Source organism: Vitis riparia, chromosome 4, assembly GCF_004353265.1.
Source record: "Vitis riparia cultivar Riparia Gloire de Montpellier isolate 1030 chromosome 4, EGFV_Vit.rip_1.0, whole genome shotgun sequence".
Classification (NCBI taxonomy): Eukaryota; Viridiplantae; Streptophyta; class Magnoliopsida; order Vitales; family Vitaceae; genus Vitis; species Vitis riparia.
The window spans coordinates 23,275,020-23,300,279 of record NC_048434.1 but is presented as its reverse complement, the minus strand read 5'-3'; the positions used below and the strand labels follow the sequence as shown (position 1 = coordinate 23,300,279).

The 25,260-nt window shown below is 32.9% G+C and overlaps 2 protein-coding genes across 3 annotated transcripts; one reads left to right on the top strand and one right to left on the bottom strand.

The window, feature by feature from the left end:
* Positions 1–2,496: 2,496 nt before the first annotated feature.
* On the bottom strand, positions 2,497–3,560 carry LOC117913009 (cell wall / vacuolar inhibitor of fructosidase 2). The gene has a single exon (XM_034827851.1). The coding sequence runs from the start codon at positions 3,332–3,334 to the stop codon at positions 2,786–2,788; it is 549 nt and encodes a 182-aa protein (XP_034683742.1). The 5' UTR covers positions 3,335–3,560; the 3' UTR covers positions 2,497–2,785.
* An 11,401-nt stretch (positions 3,561–14,961) lies between these two features.
* LOC117912063 (chromatin assembly factor 1 subunit FAS2) lies at positions 14,962–24,920 on the top strand. Of its 2 annotated transcripts, none has more exons than XM_034826517.1 (12): positions 14,962–15,199; positions 15,985–16,096; positions 19,497–19,523; positions 20,466–20,538; positions 21,668–21,771; positions 21,859–22,073; positions 22,179–22,275; positions 23,488–23,560; positions 23,818–23,906; positions 24,004–24,142; positions 24,249–24,349; positions 24,434–24,920. In XM_034826517.1, exons 1-12 carry the CDS (start codon positions 15,086–15,088, stop codon positions 24,658–24,660), a joined length of 1,371 nt encoding a protein of 456 aa, XP_034682408.1. In that variant the 5' UTR covers positions 14,962–15,085; the 3' UTR covers positions 24,661–24,920. The 2 variants fall into 2 exon arrangements, with proteins under 2 accessions (XP_034682408.1, XP_034682407.1); XM_034826516.1 differs by having other exon boundaries at positions 22,173–22,275.
* The last annotated feature ends 340 nt before the right edge of the window (positions 24,921–25,260 follow it).

The window sequence follows — 25,260 nt, the reverse complement described above, 5'->3', positions numbered from 1 at the left end:
TACTTAGAAAGGTCGGCAAGGTGTCCTATAGAGTTAAGCTACCACCAAGGTTGAAGATTCATCCTATCTTCCACGTAAGCTACTTGAAACCCTATCATGAAGACAATGATGATCCAAGCTGAGGGTTGTCTAAGAGGGCACCTACAGCGGTCGTGACCTCTTATGATAAGGAGGTAGAACACGTTCTCGCAGATCGGGTCATGAGGAGACGAGGTGTACCTCCTGCTACAGAATACTTAGTGAAATGGAAGGGACTATCAGAAAATGAGGCTAGCTGGGAGCCAGTAGATGCACTATGGCAGTTCTTGGAGCAGATTGAGCGATTCCGAGCAGAAGGCATGACAAGGACGTCTGCGACTTAGGTGGGGGAGAGTGTCATAGGATGACTCAAATGAGCCTCCCCATGGGCTTATTTAGAGCCAGGAAACTTCTAGAGACTCCTAGAGTAGGAAGAGTGTGGAAAGTTCTAGAAACGCTTAGAGAAATCCACACAACTCTACACTATGGTGGAAGACATGAGAGGAGTCCACAACCTTCTAGAGAATTCCAGAGGTTTCTTGTATATCCTTGTACATAGCCTTGTACCTAGAATGATGTAGGACATTCTAGAATATACTTGAGTTGTAAGGAACCCTCCAAGGTTCTAGAGAGTTCCATTGGTGCCTATAAATAGGTGAAAGCCTCATTTGGCCAAGGCACCAAGAAAGTGAACTTCCAAGTACTTGTAAAGGCTTCCTTGAGTTAAAAAGAGCTTCCATTCTTTAAAGAGTTGCCTACTAAGCTTCTTAAGCTTTCGAGTCGTGAGTGTCTTAGCCTAGCAAGCTAAGCATTGGGAGCAAGGCTAACTTAGCAAGATCAAACGTATTGACTTGCCTAAGTGCCGCACGAGCTTAGTGAACGACTAAGTCCGTGACACCTTGCTAACAAATTCATACTCACGATCATTCAAGTGTATGGTTGAATTTGTTCAAGTGAATAATGACATTAGAAAGTGCAATTTAGTTTTCAATGAAATATGTAAACTTAACAAGTTGAATAAACCAAATTTGGAAATGAGTGCTCAAGCACTTTGGGAACTCAAGCAGTCCATACGAGCATGCAAGCACTCAAGATTGATTTTCCAATTCATTTTTTTAAACATTTTGTCTCTTTTTTTCTCTCATGATCAGTCAAACTCATTATGGTTTTCAAAGTATAAACATTATTCATTATTCCATGAGCATTTCTAGCACTCTTAAGATTTTCATTCTTGATTCAAACTAGTTCATGGTGTTTGACTACATCCCCTTAAGTTGTTAAAGAGTTAACTAAGGAGAATGAGGTGTTGCATGATGGACATGAAGACAAATGTCCTTAGTAATATATGTCCTTAATTAGTCTTATATATTTGGGGAATTTGCTTATAATCAATAAAGGTGCAACTTAGGTAGGTTGGCCCTACCTAACCTGAACCTAAACCAATGTTTAGGTGGGCTTCGACAATTATTTTCATACTTGGATTAGGCTTAAGTGGGGTTTTTTTGTAATCTAAATTTAATTTGGTTTAGACTTGAGCCAAGGTTTAGACAACCTGAGCCTAACCCAATTTAATGTTTATATGATATTTATAATATAAATTATTCTATATAATAAATACTTTTAAAAAAATTAAATATTATAGATAAATTTTGAAACATGCAATCCAATCAACTCAAGTCTAACCCAACCAACCAAATTCTAACCTGAATAACCCAAATTTAAAGAAATGAGTTTGAGTTGAGTATCTTGAGTTAAAAATCGGGTTGGGTGGAGTTCGAGTTGATTGTTTCTTAATTCAAGTTAAGCTTAAGTAAACATCTACCTAACTAACCCGCTTAAGTTGCAACTCTAATAATCAATCAGACTTGTTGTTTTTATATCTATATAATTTTTTGTAGACTTTGTCAGTAGGTTTCAACCTATTATGTGAATGAAATTTATTTCGATGTCTTTATATCTCATATTGATCTAAGAAAAATATAATTATGAGTAAATTGAGTTTTTGGGCATAAAATCAGGACTACCTATTCAATTGCCCTCTAACTATTTCAACATTGGACTTTCAAATATTTATGAAATATAAAACTTGACTTTCAATCATCACTTGCTATGCCTAAAAATATTTGTAAAACTAGCATTTTCTACTTTAAAAGATAAATATTTTGATAAAAATATTTAATTATTTCAAGTTACAAATTGACTTAAAATCTTTAACAGATTGTTAATGAAATTTTGAGCCAAAATGGCCTCTTTTGGGAAAACTTATAAAATCTGGGCATTTATTAACACTTGATTAGGTTCAATCTAGCTTGTTATATGGCCATGTGGATGCCATATTTTGCATTGAAAATGATTTTTATTTTGTCAAAAACTTTGTGCCACTTATTCAAATTCCATGTCCCAATCACTGACCCATGGCCAATAAAAAGACTTCCATGGAAAAGTAAAAGGCAAACGTTTCTCTTTTGCCACAAAAACTATATATAAATGCCACAAACACTATTTTCCATAGTGGGAGATTTCTGAAATCACAACCCAGCTGGCCGGTATACTTTTTGGTAGCATAATCAGCCTGAGTGGGAGACTTATTGCAGACAAATAAAGTTATATAAGCTTTAAGCTTATCAAACGCTACAGTTACAAAGCACGGTTTGGCTTCAAAGACAAGGTGGAAGTCATTGTACAAAGATCAAAGAAACACAACGAATATTTTTGGAAGTCTGCAATATGTTGATTAAACACCAAGAATGAAGCAAAGGGGAGACCATTACCAATCAAGAAGATCAATAATTCCCAAGACCACATCACACAGATGCTTCAAAACATCTTCTCTTGGCCCGAGTTCCGGTGGATAAGGCAATCTTGGGCACCTTTTAAAAGAATTGCGGCAGGCATTGGGATAATCTGCGGCTGCTATAACATGCACGTAAGCATAGTCATAAGCCTCCATGGTCAAAGCTTGGAGCGAAGCTTGGAGCGCATCGCTAGAATAGTTGTACCTGTTGACGCATTCCTTAAGGATCTTCTTCATTGATGAATCATTAGCAGAGCCGACCAATTGGGAGGACAAGTAAGAGGAAATGGCAGTGGCATTAGCCTCTCCAATTCCAACCATAATCATCGCCAATCCCTTGGTGTCGGCATTGGGGCTGTTGGGATCAGATTTGAGGGATGAGATGCAAAGGTCGTAGTATTTGGTGCTTCTACAAGTTTTCTGGATCAAGTCATAGTCACCGCTCACAAGAACAAACTGGGGATGAAATAACTGAAGGAGCGACATGAGAAGAAAGAGGAACAACAAACCAGTAGAACCCATGAGAGGTATTGTGCCCAAGTTTTTGAACAGACGGGGGATAAAAATCAGCTTTGCTTCAAGAGATGCAGAGACGCTAAGGACGGGGGGAGTCTAGAGATGATAGTGCCTTCCTTTACTGTTCCCATGGTTGATATCTATAGGCCGTTTGACTTACATTGACATGGTCACTATTGATCTGCGGAATGAGTTGTTTTTGGTTGCTTCCCTCGATAGAAACGTTTGGCTTTGTTTGGCAAGTTGCTGGCTGTGCGTAAGGCACAGTTTGGCACCTGGCCAGATGCCAAAACAAGGGTCACGGGCCACAAACAACAACACTCTGTATGGCCCCTCAATCATCCTTGTTGAATATAAATGCTTCCTTTCAGTACAGGGAGCTGCAATATCTCGACATGCGTCCCCCTTTGCAAAGGATCCGGAATGACCCACTAGCTATTAGATTCTATCTAGCCCTAGAAGAAACTTTCACGACCCAATTGAATAATCAAAGAAAATATTTAAGATGCCTGGTTGACACACCAACCTTTTTTATATATTGAATCTTTAGAAGCCAATATCTTCATGGGTCAGTTAATTAATTAGCTTGCTACTTAATGTGCCCTTCACTTGTATTTAGTGAAACATTCTTGGTTCTTGCCCAAACACTGAATCCGGATTGGCTCAGGATCTATCTGCAGAAATTCATGGTCTTGGACTGGAATCATAGGGCCTGTTTGTTTAGTGTTTTCAAGAACTGTTCTCTGTTCTTGAAAACAAAAAACACCAAAAACTCGTTTGGTTGAGAGAGTCGTTTTTGTTTTTGTTGTTCCCCGTGTTCTCAAAATGGCACTGTTTAGAGAACAACAAAATATTGTTTTCCCCATTTTTTTACTGTTTACAGAACAAAATTAAACAAAAAAAAAATCATCTGTTCTCCGTGTTTTTTTTTTCTTCCCGTTCTCATCTCTTCTCCAGCACAGTCGCGTCGCCTCTTTCTTGATTTTTCCCGTTTCTCAGTTTTGATTCAGGGTTCGTGAAATTTAAATCCAATGGCACAATAGCAAAGAGACCCCTAAAACGGATCCAGAAAACACAGGGAGCAAAAGAAAAGCAATCCATGAATGGGCATGGATTTTCTTGGGAATCAAACGGAGGCATGGATTTTCTTGGGAATCAAATGGGGTTGCAGAAAAATAAAAATAAATAACAAGATTAGATTAGTACCTGGGAGGATTGAGAGTGGCAGAGGAAAATTGGGCCTTTTTAGGGATTCTCTCGTCTGGAGGGCAACTTCAGAAAAGGGCTTCAGAAAAGGGCTTCTTGATGCCCGAGTGAGAAAAGGTCATTTCATTATTTTGAGAGAAGAGATAAAAAAAAACTTAACAAATCACGAGAACAATTTTATCTCAACTTAAGGATATGCTATAATTTTTAATAAAGTTAAAGATTAAATAAAAAAATATTAATAAAAATGATTTTATTATGTTTGATTTATTTTAAAAAAATATAAAAAATATTTTTATTTTAAAATTAATAAAATAAATAATTTTTTTAATTTAAATGAACTATATATCTAAAAAATATTTATAAATTTATAATATAAAATTACTTGAAGAAAATAATTTATTAATTAGAAAAGAACAAAAAAACATCTTTCAAACGTGTTTTTTGTTTTATTTGTTCTAAATTTTTTTTTTATTAACTCAACCAAACATGTTTTTTTGTTTTTGAAAACAAAAACTGTTTTTCAAAATTCAGTTCCCAAACACAATTTTTTTTTAAAAAACACCAAAAACTGTTCTTAAAAACTATTCTCAAAAACTGTTTTCCAAAACAGTTTTCAAAAACAGCAACCAAACAGGCCCATAGAGTTTGGGTTTTGGAAAGGTGGGGCATAGCCCTCAATATACCAACAGCTTGACATCCCTATCCATCCAATGAGAAATTTTATGCAATTTAAAAATAAAATAAAATAAAATATAAAACGGGTTAGAAAGATCGCTGGAAAATTCCAAGCAAAAAAAGCTTGGAATATAAAACTCATGTTTGGCACCGTCAAGTTGTTTGGAATCATGACCCAGATCACGTGAAAAAATGATAATGCAAATAAAAAATATTTTAAAAGAAATATTTTAAAAAATAAAGAAATAAAATATTTTAAAAGAAAGCTTGGTCCCACACTCCAATTTCTCAAATTGTGAGGATGAGCCTCAGGAAAGAAGACCTATAGAAGAGTCTAGATGGAGGACTTTTTTTATAAAAGTAAGATGAATTTAAAATTATTTTTTAAAAAAAATACAATATATTGAAAAATATCGATGACGATGACGCATGAGAAGTTTCACAATTTTCATATCAATCACATGTTAAAAAAAATTAATTTTCATTAAAATATATTTAAAGATATCTCTATAATTTCATAAAATTAAATTTATACTAAATATGCATCTTCAAAAGACATTTTTTCATAGTCATACACATTAAAAAAATTTATCTCTTCATGAGAGACTTTTTCCACAATTTCATAAAATCGAATTTATATTAAAATGTGTCTTTTAAATAAATACCTTTCACAATTTTCATATAAGTCATACAATGAAAAAAATTAAATTTATGCTAAAGATGTCTCATTAAGAAACACTTTCCACAATTCCATAAACTTAAATTTATACTAAACGTGTCTCTTGAAGATATACATTTCACAATTTTCATATCAATCATCCATTGAAAAATTGAATTTGTAATTAAGGTGTCTCTTTAAGAGACACCTTTTATGATTTCACAAAATTAAATTCATACTAAAATGTGACTCTTGAAGAGATATCTTTAGTATAAATTCAATTTTTTTTTATGGATATGTAATATAAAATTGTAGAAAGCGTTACTTCAAACTACACATTTAGTATAAATTCAATTTTGTGGAATTGTGAAGACATCTTTAGTGTAAATTCAATTTTTTTTACTATGTGACTGATATGAAAATTATGAAAAATGTTTATTCACTTTTAATATAAATTCAATTTTGTGATATTACTGAAAAGATGTCTCTTAAAGAGACGCCTTTAGTATAAATTTAATTTTTTTAACGTATATGACTAATAAAAAATTATAAGAAAGTGTCTCTTGAAAAAGCACCTTTAACATAAATTTGATTTTATGGAATTGTGGATTAATGTGTATTTTGAATAGACATTTTTAATATAAATTCAACTTTTTTTAAGATATATTATTGCTATGAAAATAAGGAAAGTGTCAACATCCTTCAATGTGGTAAAAAGTGTAGTAGATTTATCAATAACTGTGTAACTACCATTTTCTATGAATTTTTTTTTTTTTTAAACTAGCTATAGAAGTTAAAAAAAGCCCTCCAGAAGTGGGTGAACAGAATTATGGGTGCAAAAAATTTCATGTCTAATGCTTAACCCATCCAAACCTTAGAACTTATTTAGGTTATATTATAGCATGAAAGAGGATAAGAAGAATATGATTTTTTTTTTTTAAATTAGGATATGATATTTTAATGTTTGATTATTTATTGAAATAATTATGAGATAAAAAAAAAAAAACATATTCTATTATTTATAATATTTTATATCCTCGTTAATCCAAGAGCCAATTATCAAAATTATAATTGCATATATATACAACCTCCTAAAGAAAAAAACCCATTTCTAGGAGTAAATCATTGACTTTAATTAGGTTGCAAAGATCATTCATTAAGTATACCAAGGATTACAAAATTTTACCGAACTTGCAAGGAATACACAACTTTCAGGGGACTTATACTAGTCTAGACTCGTATACTTTCCATGTTCTCCAATGTGGCAACCTCTAATTGCTCCTTGGTGAAAAATGAAATTAAACCTCTAACTTTGTATGTTCATATGGGATTTTTTTTTTTTTCAAATTATTTTATCAACTATAGAGGTTTAGTTAGGTTTCTTATGCAATTTAGACATGAGAAAAATTAATTAAAATTAGCTATTTTGAATCATGTAAAATGGTTAATTGTTTACTTTTGTAATAATTGAAGGTGAGGTGCATAATATCGAATAACCTTCACCTCGAGTAATCAAAGGCACCACCCTTCAACCAACCAATAAAACCTACCCTACCTAATAACTTGGACCAAAGGCGACAAAGTATGACCAACAAAAAGTTGATAACAGTAAGCCTAGGGCAGAGAAAAAGTATATGTAGCAACAACAAAAATAAATACAAAAGAAGTAAAAGTTTTTACATTTTCAATATTTAATTTCTAATTTTGTGGTTTTTTTTTGGAGTATTTGAAAATCTGTTCTTGCTTAGAGAATAAATCAAATAATCAAATTCAACACTTCACAAAGTCGATTTCCAAAAGAGCCTAGGTAAATATTCTAAAGGCCAAAGTAGGTTTTCATGTGCTAATACGAAAATATTAGCAAATGGAATCCTAACTTTATCTATTTCAAATTAGCCGTTTTACTCCTAAAATATTCAGAATTTCATGCACTCTTTGTTGATATGTATTTCAATATTGAAGTTATCCTCTACCTTGCCAATCAAGCCTTCAACTAAGGCTCCCACATATGAAAAAGGAAAAAACCTTGAAACTCCACTAAGCACTTAACCAATTATGCATTTGCTCTCTGCCTCTCTTTTGGAAAACCCAAAATCCTGTGAATCGTAACCTTTCCACCATTTCTTAAAGTCTCGAAATCCCATGAATGCTTAATCTTTTGTCTTCTTCCTCTAATTCTCAAAAACTGAAATCTAGTGAAACCCTAACCTCTGTGTTTCTCTAAAAAGGCTAATGATGTGAAAGCCCTAATGCATCGCTTTTTGCTCTCATCTCTCATTCTCATTTTCTCAAGCCCATAAACTCTCATCACCATGATGTAATGAGGATTGTAGCTTTCACAAGTGAAGTCTATACATTTTGAAGACTCAATTATTTAGTGTGAGAAAGAGACTTTAGTTGTTGTAGACCAAATCCTACAAATCCCATCTCACTTTACTTATCTTCAAGTATCATATTCTTTTGCCAAAATCTTACAATACGAGCCCAGATATGTTTGATTCACCCATGATCTATACTTAATTTCATTATTCAATAGTTCAAGTGCTTCAAAACAAACCATGAATTTTTCAAAATCTCAAATCTTATGTTATGGGTGTTATTCAAACCCCACAATGAATTTGTTCATCTATTATGAATTAGTTTAGTATGAAAGCCCTATTTATAAATATTGTGTTGTAGATACCACAGTTAATTAGCTTTTTTCTGTTTCATCTTGTTTGTGTGTGTTTAAACCTCAGAGTTATAGAACTCTCTTGAAAGTGACCAAAAGAGGGATATTACCTAACAATCATTAGGGTATATCAGTAGCACTATATTCACAAAATATATAATGCTCTATTTTATGAATGATAGTCACTCATTGGATTTTGAGAAAATAATATAAAGACAATATTGAAGCTTTAATGTGTTTGACCTCTTGTTTGGTATGTTAGAAAATTATTGGAAAATAATAAAGATATTGAAGATTCAAATTGTTAGGTGTAGGAATGCTACTCTAACTATTCGCATGTTGACAAATAGTCTATTTCTTCCGATGATTTTTGGCCTCCCAATTTTGATTGGATATTTGGAACCCTTTATACTTTTTTTTTTTTTAATTATATTGGAATTCTAATAGCTCTTGCAATTGATTTTAAGAATGTTAAAAACTATTAAAAAAAAATAGATATTTTGTATATAAAAAAAAATTAAAATATGGAAAGTGGTTATCTTATTTGTTGATAACTTGTGCTTTTGAGACTGATACAATATTGTATATCTAATATTTAAAAACTTTATTTTATTTGATTTTAAGAACAAATTTCTCCTTCAAAACTCAAATATGAGAAACAAAAAAGAAAGGTTTTTTTCTAAACAACTTAAATTTATTTTAATTTTTTTAGAATGGATTCTTTAAAAAATTGTTTTGTTTAAAATTGGTTTTAAGCCAAAACTTTGGTATTTTAAAAAACAATTTTCAAAAAATAATTATAATTTTTTTAAGAATAAAATTTTGTTAAAAAACTCAAATATAAAGATTGTTTTTATTTGAAAAAAAAATTATTTTAAAAAACCTTTGTTTTTAAAAGCAAACAACATTTAAAAAAAAAAAAAAGGTCAATTAGGGTTTGTTCTTTATAAAACTTATTTTTGTAACAAATTCTCAACAAATTATTATACAAAGAAAAAATAAATTAAAAAATAGGTCAAATATATATATATATATATATATATATATATCATAGTGTAATGAAGTTACGACTTACTTATTTTGGGTGAACATATACTAATGACTACCATTCATGTTTTCTATTTTATGTGTACTCGATTAGCTATTTTTTAGACATGAGGGAAGCTTGGGATGATGGGGATAGTCTTTGATTAGTTTCTTTGGTTCCTTTCTATGTAGGTTGCATTGCCTATTTTGTGATGTAAATTTTCTTGTTCTAGACCTGTGTGCTTTGCAACCCAATCCTCTCTCAATTTTATCACATTGAGATAATAAAGTTGGATATATTATTAGCATTATGTTTTAATAAGTTGGTCGGTTCACCTTAGGTATTGGTTTACTAAACCTTAGGTACCACCTTAGTGAACCTTAAGAATCATTGTCAGCCCCTAGACCCTTGAATTGATGACAAAACAAAGGGCCTCATGGGTAGGCCTTGTACCCAAGGGGGCCTTAGGCAGAAAGCAAAGAAAACAATGGAGGTTTGGTGGTTCGACCTAAATAAGCTAAGTGATAAGACATGCACAAAAGACACAAGTTGCGCAAGTGCACCAAGCCTGCACTCGTGCTTCTTTAGTATACATCTTTCGCATATCCCATGCACTTGGGCATCTTCAGTACCTGACTCGCACCCTAGGATGGCTATGGTGACGATGTAGATGGAGGATGAGGTTTTTTATGGAATTTATTTATTAATCATTTAAATATTTCATTATATCTCCTCAAAGAGGTTTGATGTCTCCTTTAGACATTTGTAAAATGGCTTATAATGCTCTTTAAGGGCAGTGCTTAGTTGACTCAAGGAGGCACCAAGGCATGGCTTAGGGCGTGCCTAGGACACTCAGATGACACACTAGCATGCACACATGGGGCTCCACAACATGATGACACGGGGCCTGGTGCGACCTATCCTCTCCCTGCACTAACACGAGGAGGCCTAAAGCTTGTGCACTAAGGCGATTCGAGAAGCCATGGGCACAATGTCATAGCTCGATGGGATGACTAGACATGCAACTGACTCAAACCAAATGCTTATGTATGGCACATAGGTGCAATGCCCTGTGCATGGGGATGACTAGGCTATGGGTGTAATGCTATAGCTTGGTGTTGTGACTTAGGTGGCTTGACAAGAGGCACTGATGCAGCAACAAACCGGTGAGTTGGTAGTGCGTGGCATGAGCAAGGCACTAATAGGCCTTGCAACTAGATGGAGCATGATACAAGCCCAATGCCATGTACACCTTAACATGGCATGGGCTTAAGCATTAGTGTGGGAAAAGGCACATTACTTTTAACCCTGTCTCTTACTATTCTTCCATTCCCTACACCAAATTGATTATGATTTTATTCAAGATCCTACTAAATATCGACGGTTAGTTGGAAGATTACAATACTTATCCTTCACTCGGCCACATATTCAATTTGCGGTAAATCTCGCTTCTCAACATCTACAACAAGCATGCTTACATTTAAATCAGTAAAGAGAATCCTATGTTATTTGCCTTGAACTATTGATCATGGTTTACAATCTTACAAGGATTCAAAAGAGTATGAAAGTATTTTTCCAATGCCAATTAGGTTGGATGTCAGGAGAGTTGACGATCAACAAGAGGCTACTGTGTCTCCCTTGGTCCAAATTTGATCTCCTGGTATGCCAAGAAAGAACCTAAAGTAGCGCACTCTATATTCAACCTCTATGATACAACAACTGTTGAGCTTACTTGGATTCAACATTTGTTTTGTGATTTTCAAGTCCATTTATCTTCACCAATCTCAACTTATTGTGAGAATATTGGTGCCCTATATCTTGCACACAATCCGTTGTTGCACTTTAAAATGAAGCATGCTAATGCATTAGAGGAAATAATTAGATGGTTGATGCATGATATTGCTGGTTCAGAGAGCCCTTGATTTAAGGACACCTTGATGGGCACCTGTTCGCAAGAGACACCTTGTGGGGATGAGACAACTTATTGGGGACTCATTAGCAATTGCTTCTTGAAGAGAGGGCTTAATGGAAAAGGCTAGCTAAGAGCATCTTGAAAAGTGGCATCCGGTTAAGAAAGCACCCAGAGTATAGCATCTTAGGTTCAACATCAAGGAACATATAGATGGATGGTTAATTGGTTGTAGTTGGTACAAAGAGACGCCTTGATTTGAAAGAGTGTCTCCAGTTGAGTGGTTATGGCAGTTGCATAACCACCAAAAGGCTTCTGGTTTGAAATTCAAGAGTTCGAATTTGAATTGTGAACTATAGGTAGTGGGGTATAAAAACTTTCTCCATAAGAAAAACATAGAGATAGAGAATGTTTAGTAAGTTGTAAGCATTATGGGTTCTCTAACTCTTGTATAAGTGTTGAGACACTTAGCCAGTTTTGTAATCTTGTAGTTGATTGATTAATAACACGAGTTGGAGGAGGGTTCTCGTAATTTAACTTGGCCTTTTTTATACTACTTTTATTAAGGCAATTAGAGAAGGTTGGCTAAGAAGGAGTTTTTAGCACTGCACACTTAGAAAAAAAATTGGGATGATTTTCTGTGGTGTGACAAGTGGTATCCTAGTGTGACTAGAGATAGTTGGTGGTAGTGCAACAAAAGCCTTGCGGGAAAAGATTGCTCAGATGGAAGAAACACTGGAAAAATGGGCAAGTGAGGATAGTACATTGTCCTCGTGGGCAGAGCACAAAAGAGTTTGTTGGAATAGTATACCAATTCTTTGAGGATAAGGTTGTTGGTTTGAAGGCGAATATCCAGTCCTTGATAGATGACTCCAAAGGCACCTTGCAATTTTTTTTACAGAGAATGTTGCAATCCTCAAGAAGACGGTGTTGCAGGGATCCTTCTAAGGCTCTAAAACTCCTTCCAAAATTGGGGTCCTAGATCCTAATGGCTTCAATGGAAATCAGAATGCAAAGGAGTTGGAGAACTTTTTGTGGGACATGAAACAATTCTTTAAGGCTACTCATATCCCAGATAGTAAGAGAGTTTCCATCACCGGTATATATTTGACTAGCGATATGAAATTATGGTGGTGCACTAGGGTGGGAGATGATGCAGAGTTTGGAAAGCCCGAAATTTCCACTTGGGAGACTCTAAAAAAAGAGTTGAAAGACTATTTTTTCCCCACCAACACTACTTGGGTGGCCAGAGAATCATTGAAGAGACTCAAACACACCAAATCCGTGATAGACTATGTAAAGGAATTTAGCTCTTTGATGCTTGACATAAAAAATGTGTCAGAGGGGATAAACTCTTCAATTTGATGTCTATATTGCATGGGGAGATAGGAAGACTAAGGCTAAGGGCAAGACTTCTAAGAAGTCAGAGTGAAAGAAACAAAACAAAAAAGGTCGTTGTGCAATAGACCACCTAAATTTGTGAAAGTAATAAAAAGTAATTAAAATCATGGATAATTGTATTTTTAAAATTTTTTAAGAAGTGAAAGAAAATCATGTTATCTAAATAGTTTGGGTAAAAATATTTCACTTTTCATATTTTAATTATTTAAAATAAATTATGTTATCGAATAAATTAAGAATGAAGACTAAAATTATCATAAATTTTTAAAGAAAATCATTATCTAAATCAAGTCCTTTTTATTTACATCAAATTTTGGTAACAATATTTACATTTTAAAAATAATTTCATTTAATTTTTTTTATATATTTGTAATTTTTTTAAGAGTGAAATAAAATAATATTTATCTAAATACTTTCATTAATAATATATAACATCTATGATATTTTTTTTAAGTAGAAACATTATCTAAACCATTTAAGTTGTTTATAAGTTGGTATTATCTAAATCATTTGTATCCAATATTAAATAAAATAATGATAGGACTTAAGCGCATATAAGTGAGATGATAAGACCATTTTAGAAAAATAAAAGTTGACAAAAACTTCTGTCTTTAATATATAGTGTAAATTTATCCTTGTTAATTTTAATTAAGATTTACCTTCATTAATTTTAAGTAATAAATTTATTTGTTAAACATATATATTAAAAGTATTATAGATGTAAAAAACAATTATAGAATATTTACTATAAAAAATGAGCCATGGATGTAGTTGGGTGTAAGTGAAACTCTCATTAGATAAGGGTAATTGGGGCAAAAATAATTTGAGATTTAGAATACATTAATTATTATAATTTAATACTTAAAATTATTTTTAATTTTAAGTTGTGATATTAAATTATTTTATAAATATACTTATCGTTTTAATTATTTAAATTAAGCTATTAAATCTAACAAAATGATTAAGTTGATTTACTCACCCTTTCAAAGGATGTTTGATTAAATTCTATACTTATTAAATAAAACTTAAGTTGATATCAAATTAAATTATTGGCTTAAAACTTATTTTTTAATTTTCACTTTTAAGTATTAAGATTATTTAATAAAATTAACTTAAAATTGTTTTCAAATTATTAAATTAAAATATTTGGGGTCATTAGTTTTTAATAACATTTAACCTCTTTAATTTTATTTACTATTTGCTTTTATTAATCTCAAGCAATATTTTTTTTTTTGTTCAACATCCATAGAAAAAATATTGTAGACACAAAATAATTTCAAAATATTTACTATAAAAAATAAGTCATGGATATAAAAAATATTTTCATTAAATATTGACAAATATGACAAAAGAGATTTGGAATTGAAAATAAATAAATTATTTTAACTTAATCCCCAGATTTAATTTTAGTTTTAAGTTGTGATATTAAGTTATTTTATTAAACATGTTTCTACTTTTTCGTTAAATTAAGTTATTGAATCATATTAATTTTAAGTAATAAATTTATATGTTAAACATATATTTTTAAAGTATTATTGATGTATAAGATAACTATAAAAAAATATTTACTATAAAAAATGAATCGTGAATGTAAAATTATAGTCATAGAATATATTCTTATTAAATATAAACAAATTTAATAAGACAAATGATATAAAAGATATTTGAGATTAAAAATAAATTAACTAATTTAAATTAATACGTAAAATTATTTTTAATTATAAGTTCTAATATTAAATTATTTTATCAAATATGTTTAATTTATTTAATGGTTTAAATTAAATTATTACATTATATTAATTAAGTCATTAAGTTGAATAACCAAACATGTTTTTTAACAAGGGAAACCACATTATCAAACACACTCTCATTCCCAAAACATGTTTTTTAAAGGAAAACGACAAGTAATTGCTTTTTCACAACGGGTGCTATCAAGCCGTCCATTCGGCCTTGATGGGTCAACCCAGTTGACGCTCTGATTTAGTCACACCATTCTTTCAGTCTACTGTTTCTATATACGGTATTTACCCACTGTGTGTCCTTAGGATGCCCAGATATAAAGCAAAGTGAAATTCCATTTCCCGCCAAAAACAAGCGAAGCAGACCGCCAAAATCTCTTTCTCCTCATCTATTTGTCCATTTTTCTTCCCAAACCCCAGCTTTCCTAGCTTCCAAACGCCTAGCAAAGGTGAGAGAACCAAAAGATAATGAGGGGTGGAACAGTTCAGATCAATTGGCACGACACAAAGCCAATCCTAACCCTAGATTTTCATCCCCTTTCTGGAACTCTCGCCACCGGCGGTGCTGATTACGACATCAAGGTTTCGCCTCTTTTTTCCATTTTCTTGGTTCGGATTCTGTTGATTTTAAGTCTGAGAATTTTGAATTTCTTGTACGTTTTATTGGTTCATTGGGTTGATTGTTGTTATCTTTCCGGCTGAAAATATGGGAATTTTTCAAATTCGATTAGTAGGGATTATATCTGACAATGGATTAGTTTATATTTGTTAATGGTTATAGTGGGTTATGTTGGATCCAGTTTCTGAGAATGTAGCGAGGCTCCACTTTGAAGAAATTGAAATTCAAACAGTTTAGATTACTTTGATGTCCATGTGTAAATATCCATAGTTTTAGATTACTTTGATGTCCATGTGTAAATATCCATAGTTTTGTACCATTTTTTGAGGTGTCATTTGAAAGTATATTGGATCTTATTATCCATCAATTTCAAAGAAACGATAAAGATTTCATGTCCTCTATAATACCATGATGAATGTGTAAGCCTTTACTGCTATCTCAATGTTTCAAATCTAAAATTCTGCCAGAAGTCCTTGTTTTCTGTTCTCATACCAACTGGTATGCTCGTTTGTTTGAGGACCTTTAGAATTGTTTGTTTGTTTTTTGGTTTTTTGTTCTTTTAAGTTCCTCAAAATGTTGTTTTCTTTCTGGCTTTACCTTTTTTCTGTACTTTTTATCATTCCAAGTTTCTGGCCAATATTATTTGTACTGAAATGGGTTTTTCCATAGCTTCCATCTATAAAAGTATTAATTATTGTGTTGGTACTTCTACTGAATAACTGTGATTTCTCTAAACTCAAATTTTCAGCTATGGCTGATAAATTCAGGGGAAGTGCAAAAGGAAGTTCCAACTGTTTCCTACCAAACTAGCCTTTCTTACCATGGTTCTGCAGTAAATATTCTTCGCTTCTCTCCAACTGGTAAGAACTTGTTTTTTATGCCCCTTGATTTTGATGCTAAGTTAGGAGATAGATTGATAAAAATCTGTCTTGCTGCATAACAAAGGGAAGATATGGACATCTAGGAAATATAAGTTGTGATGTCTAGGCAGCAAGTAATTACTTTTGTTAGAATTATGAATCTAGGGTGTCTGTTGATTCTCATTTTGTTGTCAGGTTGGAAAGGTATTATCAGCATATACAGTTGTTGCATGCAAATGCTGATTCCTTGTGACTTTCATCCATTTGCAATCTTACAAATAATTTTATACCCTCAAAATTTAAAATATGTTGTGTTATTTATAATATAATTATGAATATTTGAATCTGATTTAAGCAAATTAGGACCATAGGAGATTTCCTATCTTTATCTGTATGACCAGAATAGACTGATTGTGGTGTACATGTCAAAGATTATGATACAAGACACAATACATGCAATATGATGTGCTTTTTAGGGTAAAATGTTGTGTATTACTATCTGTGTTGCATCTTAAGCTTACATTATGGTACATAAGTTATGAATGAAACACATAGTTTATATGGTTTGAGGTCAATGATTATTTCTCGCAATTCTTTAAAATAATCAGATTTGAATTGGTTAAGCTATCAACTTTTCTAAAAGTTTATACTCCCCCTCACATGGAGAGTAATAGTTATGAGATAAAAAGATTGAGGAATTAGCAATAAGAGATATTCAAACTCAAGACCTATAGTCAACCATAGCTCTAATACCATGTTAGACCAGTTTTTCTAAAAGCTTAAATCTTTAGAATATTGGCCTACAATGTGTAGTGGATGAACAGGCTTATTTTTCTTAATTGTATCATTAGGTAAAAGGTACTTTAAGGTTAAAATAGATTCATGGACTCACAAATGAAAGGAACAGAGAGACTGGTCATATATCAAGACATTGTATCCATGCTATGGAACACATGCTTTGAAATCTGAAGCTTAGTTGATTATTGTTCCAATGAATATGAAGGCATTAATCAAATGGGACATTTCTTATTAAATGATTTGAATGAGAACATTGAGTATGGCAACAAATGAAAAATGAAAATCTTTGCTTGAAGGTATTAATTAATTTTTGCATTTTTCCTCTTAGGAGATAATGCTGAACTTAAAAAATTAGGAGTTAGGACTTTGAACAAGGCATCTAATCACATACTTCAATCGTCCATGTATATAAGAGTATTGGTTTTTTAGCTATATTGGTTTTGGAATAATTATATTTATTAGGGGGCTAGTTGGAACATGGAACCTATAATTATAGTTAAACTTTTTTGTGGATTTTTTTATGAATCTTTGCATTAAAATTCGACATTTTATAATGTTGATTTATCAAAAATCTAATGCTCACTATTAAGATATACACTTTAAATGAATGCCTCTGTTTAACCATGTTTGTAATTTATATTTCAAATCATATACAACATGATGCTTAATATGGAAAAATAGGAAATGATACACAACACTACTTAACAACTATTGGATGCATTGAGCAATTACTATTGATAAACTAATGCTTGAAACTTATCTTGGTAGGTAAAAGAGAAGTTATAGGCTTACTCTATAGGCCACATTGACCTTTTTGTTTGTCTCCCCTCTCTTAGGGTAAAGGATCAGAATTAGAGCTGTCCTATGGCTAACAAGGCTTAAATCCCTTCTTTATATAACACAGTTGTCCTTTTGTTAGTTTTGAGGTTTGAAAAAAATCCTAATCCAACCTACTATAATGTCTTCCTTTTTTAATTGTTAATTTTAGGCTTCTTCTCTCCTCTTTAGTGTTCCTTTTTGCAATACATATGTGTTTTACACCTGATTCTCTATATGGAAAAAGTGTTTCATTATACATTTTACCATTTCACAACTAGTTTTCATCTTCTTGAATGTTTATTCAACTTATCACTCTTATGACCTGGAGTAGGATACAATGATAGTGAGTCTTATAGTCTTTCATTCATTGATCTACTGACTAATATTTCCATGGTAAAGTATTAATTTTTGCCTATCAAAGAAGAAGATATGTCACAGTAAATTATGACATTGTAAAGGATATAAAGTTAGAAATTGAACATATATGGAAAGCATCCTCCTAGGACAGAGATGGATGTATCTTTTTTCTTTTGGTCCAAAGATGACAATGGGCTACATTCTACCCCACCTCATATGCATAAAACACCAACTCTGTTGAAGGCTGAGGATTTGATTACTGGCCTCTGTTATAACTCTGATGGTGAATGGTTGTTGACAAAGGAGACTGGAAGAAGAAAAAGTGTGATATGACAATTGGCACATATAAACACAGTGAGATGAACGAAAATAGATTCAGTAATGTCTTAAAGTCATCTCATATGGTGTATGCTATGCGAGAGGCCTCTTGAAGACCTTAACATATTCTTCACGTACAATGGCTATTGTTTTCATTGGAGAATGTTTTTTTTTTTTTTTTTTTGAAGTTTAATAGTGGTTGGCCATGTATTATAAACTTTCTGATGAGGTGAAGTTTCTCCATAAGAACTTTTTGATGCCTTGTATTACTGCCTATTTTTAAAGGTCATTATCATTTCAGGGGTCTCCTTGACATCTCTCTTATCAATGACCAAGAAGAATTTGGTTCCCAAAAATTATTAATTTGATGAACAATTAATTTTCCTAAAAGCTTAAGCTTGTAGGATTTGGATCCATAATGTATATCATGCACTCCAATACCTCCCTCATTGGAGATACACATAGCCACACATAGACCCATAGATAAACAAACCACAAACAACCTCTTTTGAGCTCAATACAGTCGGGAAATAAACATACGATGAAGTTCTTATCTTCTATTCCTTTGAGAAATGTAAATAATCTATTACAATTTTGGATGACCTCCTAGGATCCAAAAAAGGAAAAGAAAAAGAAAATAGTACTATCCATTTACAGCATATCTTAATTACAGCAAAATACTGGGGATATAAATTAATTATTTGTTAAATACATAGCTATGAAATTCTATTTTAGGAAGAAAATAAATACAAAATTGTCAGAAACAATCTCAACCATTATCCCAAGATTATAGCAGCACAAAATATGTAAAAATAATGCTAAGGTGATAGTGTTCTTAATTTCTTAGTTCTCTTTTGCTTTTCCTGCAACCTTTCTTCCACATAGGAAATCCTCCCTTCTTGGGTAGAATATAAAATTTTCTCCACTTCTGTTTTTGCTTGGTTAATTTTGACTAATTCTTGTAAGTTATTAGGTAAAAGTCCTTTTACATAGTTGGGAACATGTGATGCAATGGTTTGTTTACTGTGTTATCCCGTGTGTTGTTTTCAGTACTGAATTTTTTTGAGATGGGACTAATACATGTACTCTTTTTTCTTTGGGTGTGCAGGAGAACAACTTGCCTCTGGTGCTGATGGTATGACATGACTTAATCCACCTTTGCCTGTTTGTTACCAAATATATGATTAAAAATGGTGGCAGATCTAAGATTGAACTTGTGGGTTGGGAAGGGGGACCAAGAAGTGGGAAACTAGGTGAATATTAGTAAGTCATCCCCTAATTATCACCAATGCTAAGTCAACAACAACCCCTTAGGTTTGGTTAATAATATGCAAAATCTTGCAGTTTAAGGAGTATTTTATTGAGGCAACCTTTGTAAAATCCAAGCATTCTTCATGTGTCTCAATTTTTTTTTGTCCTGATAAATGCTTCTGGTGTAACAGAATTGATTTAATTTGATGAAAATTTGTCATCCAATCTAAAGGTTTAATGTCATAACGTTTCTTAGAAGTTCTTTCATCATCATATTTCTTACATAGTTTATTCTATATAACACGTTGACTAAAGGTTGGTCCCTCAGTTTCCTTTAGAATGAAAGTTGACATGAAGCCACTACTACTGACTCTGTTTGATTCTAAAGGCGAACAGCCCCTACAGCTAGTTGTATGGGTTCAGGTGCTTTTGGTTTGCAACATTATCTTTCTAGATTTCATACTTCCCACCTAATAGCTAATGTCTACTTATTTAAAAGATTTTACCATTACTATTTGATTCTGACCCTCTGATTCGATCATGTTGTCTAAATGGTGTAGAAGCTTTTGGAATGGCACGGATTAAAGAATATGGAAATCAGATTGTTGAGATTTTTTAGCCTAATGCATAGTTTGTAAGGCAAATCTATTAGACAGGCTTGTCAACCTAAGATCTAATCACCTGTAGTAGAATGGGTATAAGTCAAAACATTTCAAAATTTCTAAGCCTATTGGTCTCCTTGGTTCTTTGTCCACCGTTAACTGGACTGTTTTTCATTGTTTTCAGTTAGGCATTTTGTTGTTCAGCTGGGTTTTCCATATTGCAGGAGGTGAGCTGATCATCTGGAAGTTACACGCTACAGATACTGGTCCAAGTTGGAAAGTCCTCAAGACATTGTCGTAAGACATTTTATTTATTATTAAGCAGCTGCTTGCATGATAACAGTTGGTATTTTTCCATAGATCTGTCTCGGGTTGATTTGTTGGATTCTGGGTTGCAAAACTGTAGCCAACCCATTTATAGTTTTCTTAGGAAACATCTACTTGAACCCATCTAGATGGACTGTGTGAAAACCAACCCATCAGCCTATTTATAAATTTTATAAACACTTACTAGGCAGGTTGAAGGTGAAATATATTAGAAATGAGGATTAAAATTTTAAGTTAATATGGTTGCTTCAGGTGTTCAGGTCCTAGGACCCAAGTTAGTTCAAATCCATCTATAATTGAGTTGAGTTTATAGAATTATGTTTGGCCCAGTCATTCAGTGAATTTCCCAACCTCAATTTGTTATTTTGGTCCATCTACATTTCTTTGGTGTGTGTTTTTCTGGGTAAACGAAAAGCAATATTACAAAAACAAGAAAAACTTTACTTTGTCTGAACAAGGTGTTCCTCTAGCATCTTTGTATGCAATTCTCAAAGTACCCCTGGGTAACTTATCAGTTAAAAATTTTTCATCATGAATATCATGACCAAGATGGTCTATAAATTTCTTATCCATTAGCTTCTCTAAATGTTTTACCTACAAGTGATAACCCCAAATTGCCCAATAATAGTCCAAATATCATACATGAAGATAGCAATACTAGAACAAACATTCATATTTCTATTGAAAGCAGTCATTAAGATTGAACTGCATTCAGTCTAATGATATGCCTTTTCCACATTTAACTTGATAGCCATAAAACAAGGTTTTCCCTTTCTTTTGTTAAGTCTAGATGAGATCTTATCTGGTATCAATACATCATTACTAATAAGAATATTTGTAAAAAAGGAACCCTGTAAGGGGAAATCAACAGGTTTAGAGTAGCTCTAGGCCTATTGGCAATGATTTTAGAAATAATCTTATAAGTAAACACCAATGGACTTAAAATGTTTAACAAAAATAGTATTGTCTATTTTTAGGACAAATTAATCTCTTAATTTAATTCTTTCAGTGGTATGCCACCTCCAGAGATAGACAATAGAGTTTCCTATGTTAACCAATCTTCCTATACTGTACTCATTACTGAACTTGTGTGGTTTAGATTTCACCGCAAGGATGTCCTGGACCTGCAGTGGTCTACCGATGGTGCATTTCTCATTTCTGGATCTGTTGATAATTCTTGCATAATATGGGATGTTAATAAAGGTACTAAAGGCAATACATGGCTGTGGCCATATCATTTAAAATGCATTTTTGACTGATATGCTGATTATCCCTTTTACCATTCTTTAGGTTCTGTTCATCAGATTTTGGATGCCCATCTGCATTATGTTCAGGGTGTGGCATGGGATCCACAGTCCAAGTATGTTGCATCTCTTAGTTCAGATAGATCCTGCAGGATTTATGTCAATAAGCCTCAAAATAAAACCAAAGGGATAGAAAAAATGAACTATGTTTGTCAGCATGTCATCACAAAATCAGAACAGCAAATGACAGATGATTCCAAGGTTGGAAACTGGTCTATCAACTTTTGTCTTCTGTAGATGAATTATTCTTATTTTTTAATTTTTTATTTCTATACATAAGAAGTCTCACAATTTTTTAAGGTGCAGTCTGTAAAAAGTCATCTATTTCATGATGAGACATTGCCGTCTTTCTTCCGAAGATTAAAGTGGTCACCTGATGGATCATTTTTGCTTGTACCTGCAGGTAAGCACATAAATATAATAAGAGATGGGCTAGTTAATGCGAAATATTGTAGTCTAGTACTTTCTCAATGTTCGTCTAAGAATGCTGGAATTGTAACTTGATGGTATTGCATGCTATGTGATCTTATTATTATCGTGTGTTGGCATTGTTGCTGCTGATTGATGTATATTCTCAGGCTTTAAGTTGTTAATTTTTATTTGTGCCTGCAGGGATGTATCTAAATTGATATTAATTAGTATATGTTCAGTCTTGTTAAATATGAACTTACCTTTTCTCTGAATGTTGGGTTTGTTTAAGAAAGTTCTTTGTAACTTAATGGGCATTCCTGGTTGCTTTTATGTCTTGTTGCATATTTCCCTTATTATGGTTTTTCAGCATGGCATTTGTTGACAAGTATAGCATTATAGACTGAGTTTTTTCTCATTTTTCTTGTGCCTTTGTAGCTGCGTGAGACTTTGAACAAGGCGGTCCAATACTATCTCCCATATATGGTTGTCTGAGAATGTTTGAATAGTAACTTCATGATATCCTTTCGTTGTCCCTTATCACATGTATTCTCTTGTTATGTTTTGTCATTATAGTTTCTGAATGAATGTATCACCTTGTATGCACATGTTGGAAAAAAGTTGTCCTTGATTGAAAATCTTATCATTTAGTTTTTTGTTAGCAAAGGGGTTAGGATGGTTTAGGATCGACTCATGCAAAGATCTAATATCTCCAGACACTAATCCTGAACTATGAGTATTCAAGTGCAATCTACTCTTTTATGGTATCAAAAACATGATTTGTTTTTTTAGCATGATTGGAGGATGCAATTTCCCATTCCATGATTGTGGTTCTAACCCACTTCACTATTTTCAAAATTGAGATCAAGGAATGAGAGGGGTATCACATATGGATATGAATCATCTTAATTTTGCTTGTTTATCTTTGCTGTGCCTATACATGCTTGTGAGGGCGTGAAAAGATGGAAGAATTCTAGTTTAGTTTGAAAATTAGGTGACCTGATGACTTGTATATCCAAGAACCATATAAGCAAAGTGCGCTTTTTTTTTTTTTTTTTTTAATGAGAACCTTATATGGTTCTCTGTCGCATCTTTCTGGAAATCTCTATCTTCCTGATGAAGCTCCATTAACAGCAGCAGATGATTTGTGGCAGTTGTATCTATTATGGTTAAAATTCCAATTAATGCAACATTTTTCTTGTTTCAGGATCTTACAAATTCTCACCTGCATCAGGACCAGTAAACACTGCTTATGTGTTTTCTAGAAAAGATCTTTCAAGGCAAGGCATTTACTTTTGAACTAATGTACTCTTCTTAGTTCTTCCCATGATCAATTAAAATGAGTTTCCTGGTCAGTTGTACATTGGTAATAAGCATGGTTTTCTTAATTCATAAAATACGTTATTACAGGTTCATTCTATTCTACCCAGAATATCATAATAGATTTTTATTTTTTAGATCATAAATTAAATCTGTGGAGGCTTTTATTTTTTCTTCTGTGTCTTGAATTCATCTTTGTGGTCAATCTTCAATGCAGACCTGCTTTACAGCTCCCTGGTTCTAGCAAACCTGTCATAGCTGTCCGCTTCTGCCCTATGGCTTTTCGCCTTCGGGGATCAAACTCAGGTAGTTACATCTTGGTTGCTTTATGTTGCTTTTGGATGTATGATGGCTTAGAAAAATTTCTATAATTAATCCATGCTATCTGTGGTTACTTAACCAGCTGGGTTCTTCAAGCTTCCTTATCGCCTAATATTTGCGGTGGCCAGTCTTAACTCTTTATATATCTACGACACAGAAAGCATTCCACCAATAGCAATCTTGGCTGGTCTTCACTATGCAGCCATAACGGACATTGCATGGTATTCTTTTTAACCACTGAGTGTGCCTCCTTGTATCATGTCCACAATCCTATTGATGAATTCAGATGATAATATATTTGTACTTTGATTGGCTGCTATTTCAAAGGTCGCATGATGGCAAATATTTAGCTATATCCTCCCAAGACGGTTACAGTACCCTTGTAGAATTTGAAAATGGTGAACTTGGGTCCCCTTTCCTTTTATCAGGTCTGCCATTGCTTCTTCAATTGCATATTCTGTTGCATCCCATTTCCATCCACTCTTAAAGTTTTTGTTTTCATTCTGATCCAGAAGTCGAGAGTGTCTCGGGTGATGAGAAGAAGAGCCCTGTCCAGCAGCCCAAGGCCATGGAGGTTGAAGAAACTACACAAGTTGTTACTGTTTCAGCAGATAGCAGAAAAAGAGAAGTAGGAAGGAATGATCTGAAAGAGGCATCGCCAAATGCAACAAGTAGTTCCACTTCTACCCCCAAGCCAGCAAAGAGGAGAATCACTCCGGTGTCAATCGAGCCATCATAATTCTCATCCTACCCTCTGTAAACTGTGCATTAGGAAATGGAATCAACGTTGGGAAGGCTCCGGCACTTGAATTGAAAAACAAATCCCCTACTATCGGGGGGAATATAGAGCAAGTTTTGATGTTGTATGGGCTCGTTGCCATTTTGACGCACCACACAAATCTTAGCTCAAGAACTCGAATGTATTGGTATATTTGTTCAAAAATTAACATGAAAGAAAAGTTTAATACAAAAAATTCTGCTGGCGTGATGATTATGCTATTCTTTTCCCTTGAGTGGTGGACATTTGTTAATTAAGACTTTCAATTTCAGTTCTCCATGCATTTTGCAGAAGAGTGGTGGTGATGGTGACACTGCTGCAATACATGGATTTTACTTTTAGCTCTGAATACAGGGATTTGAAATAAGGTTTGGATTCCGCGGTCTTGATTCTCTCCATTTTGACGTAAACAAAATTTGGTTTCTGTAAAACACACAAGTAGACTGACTTGAGAATTTTAAAATTTGACTTGGTTTCTTTCATAAGCCACTTCAAAGTTCTATTTAATGTGATGTTTACAAAGTTTTTTACGTTATATAAATATGAGTTTTTTTTAATTTT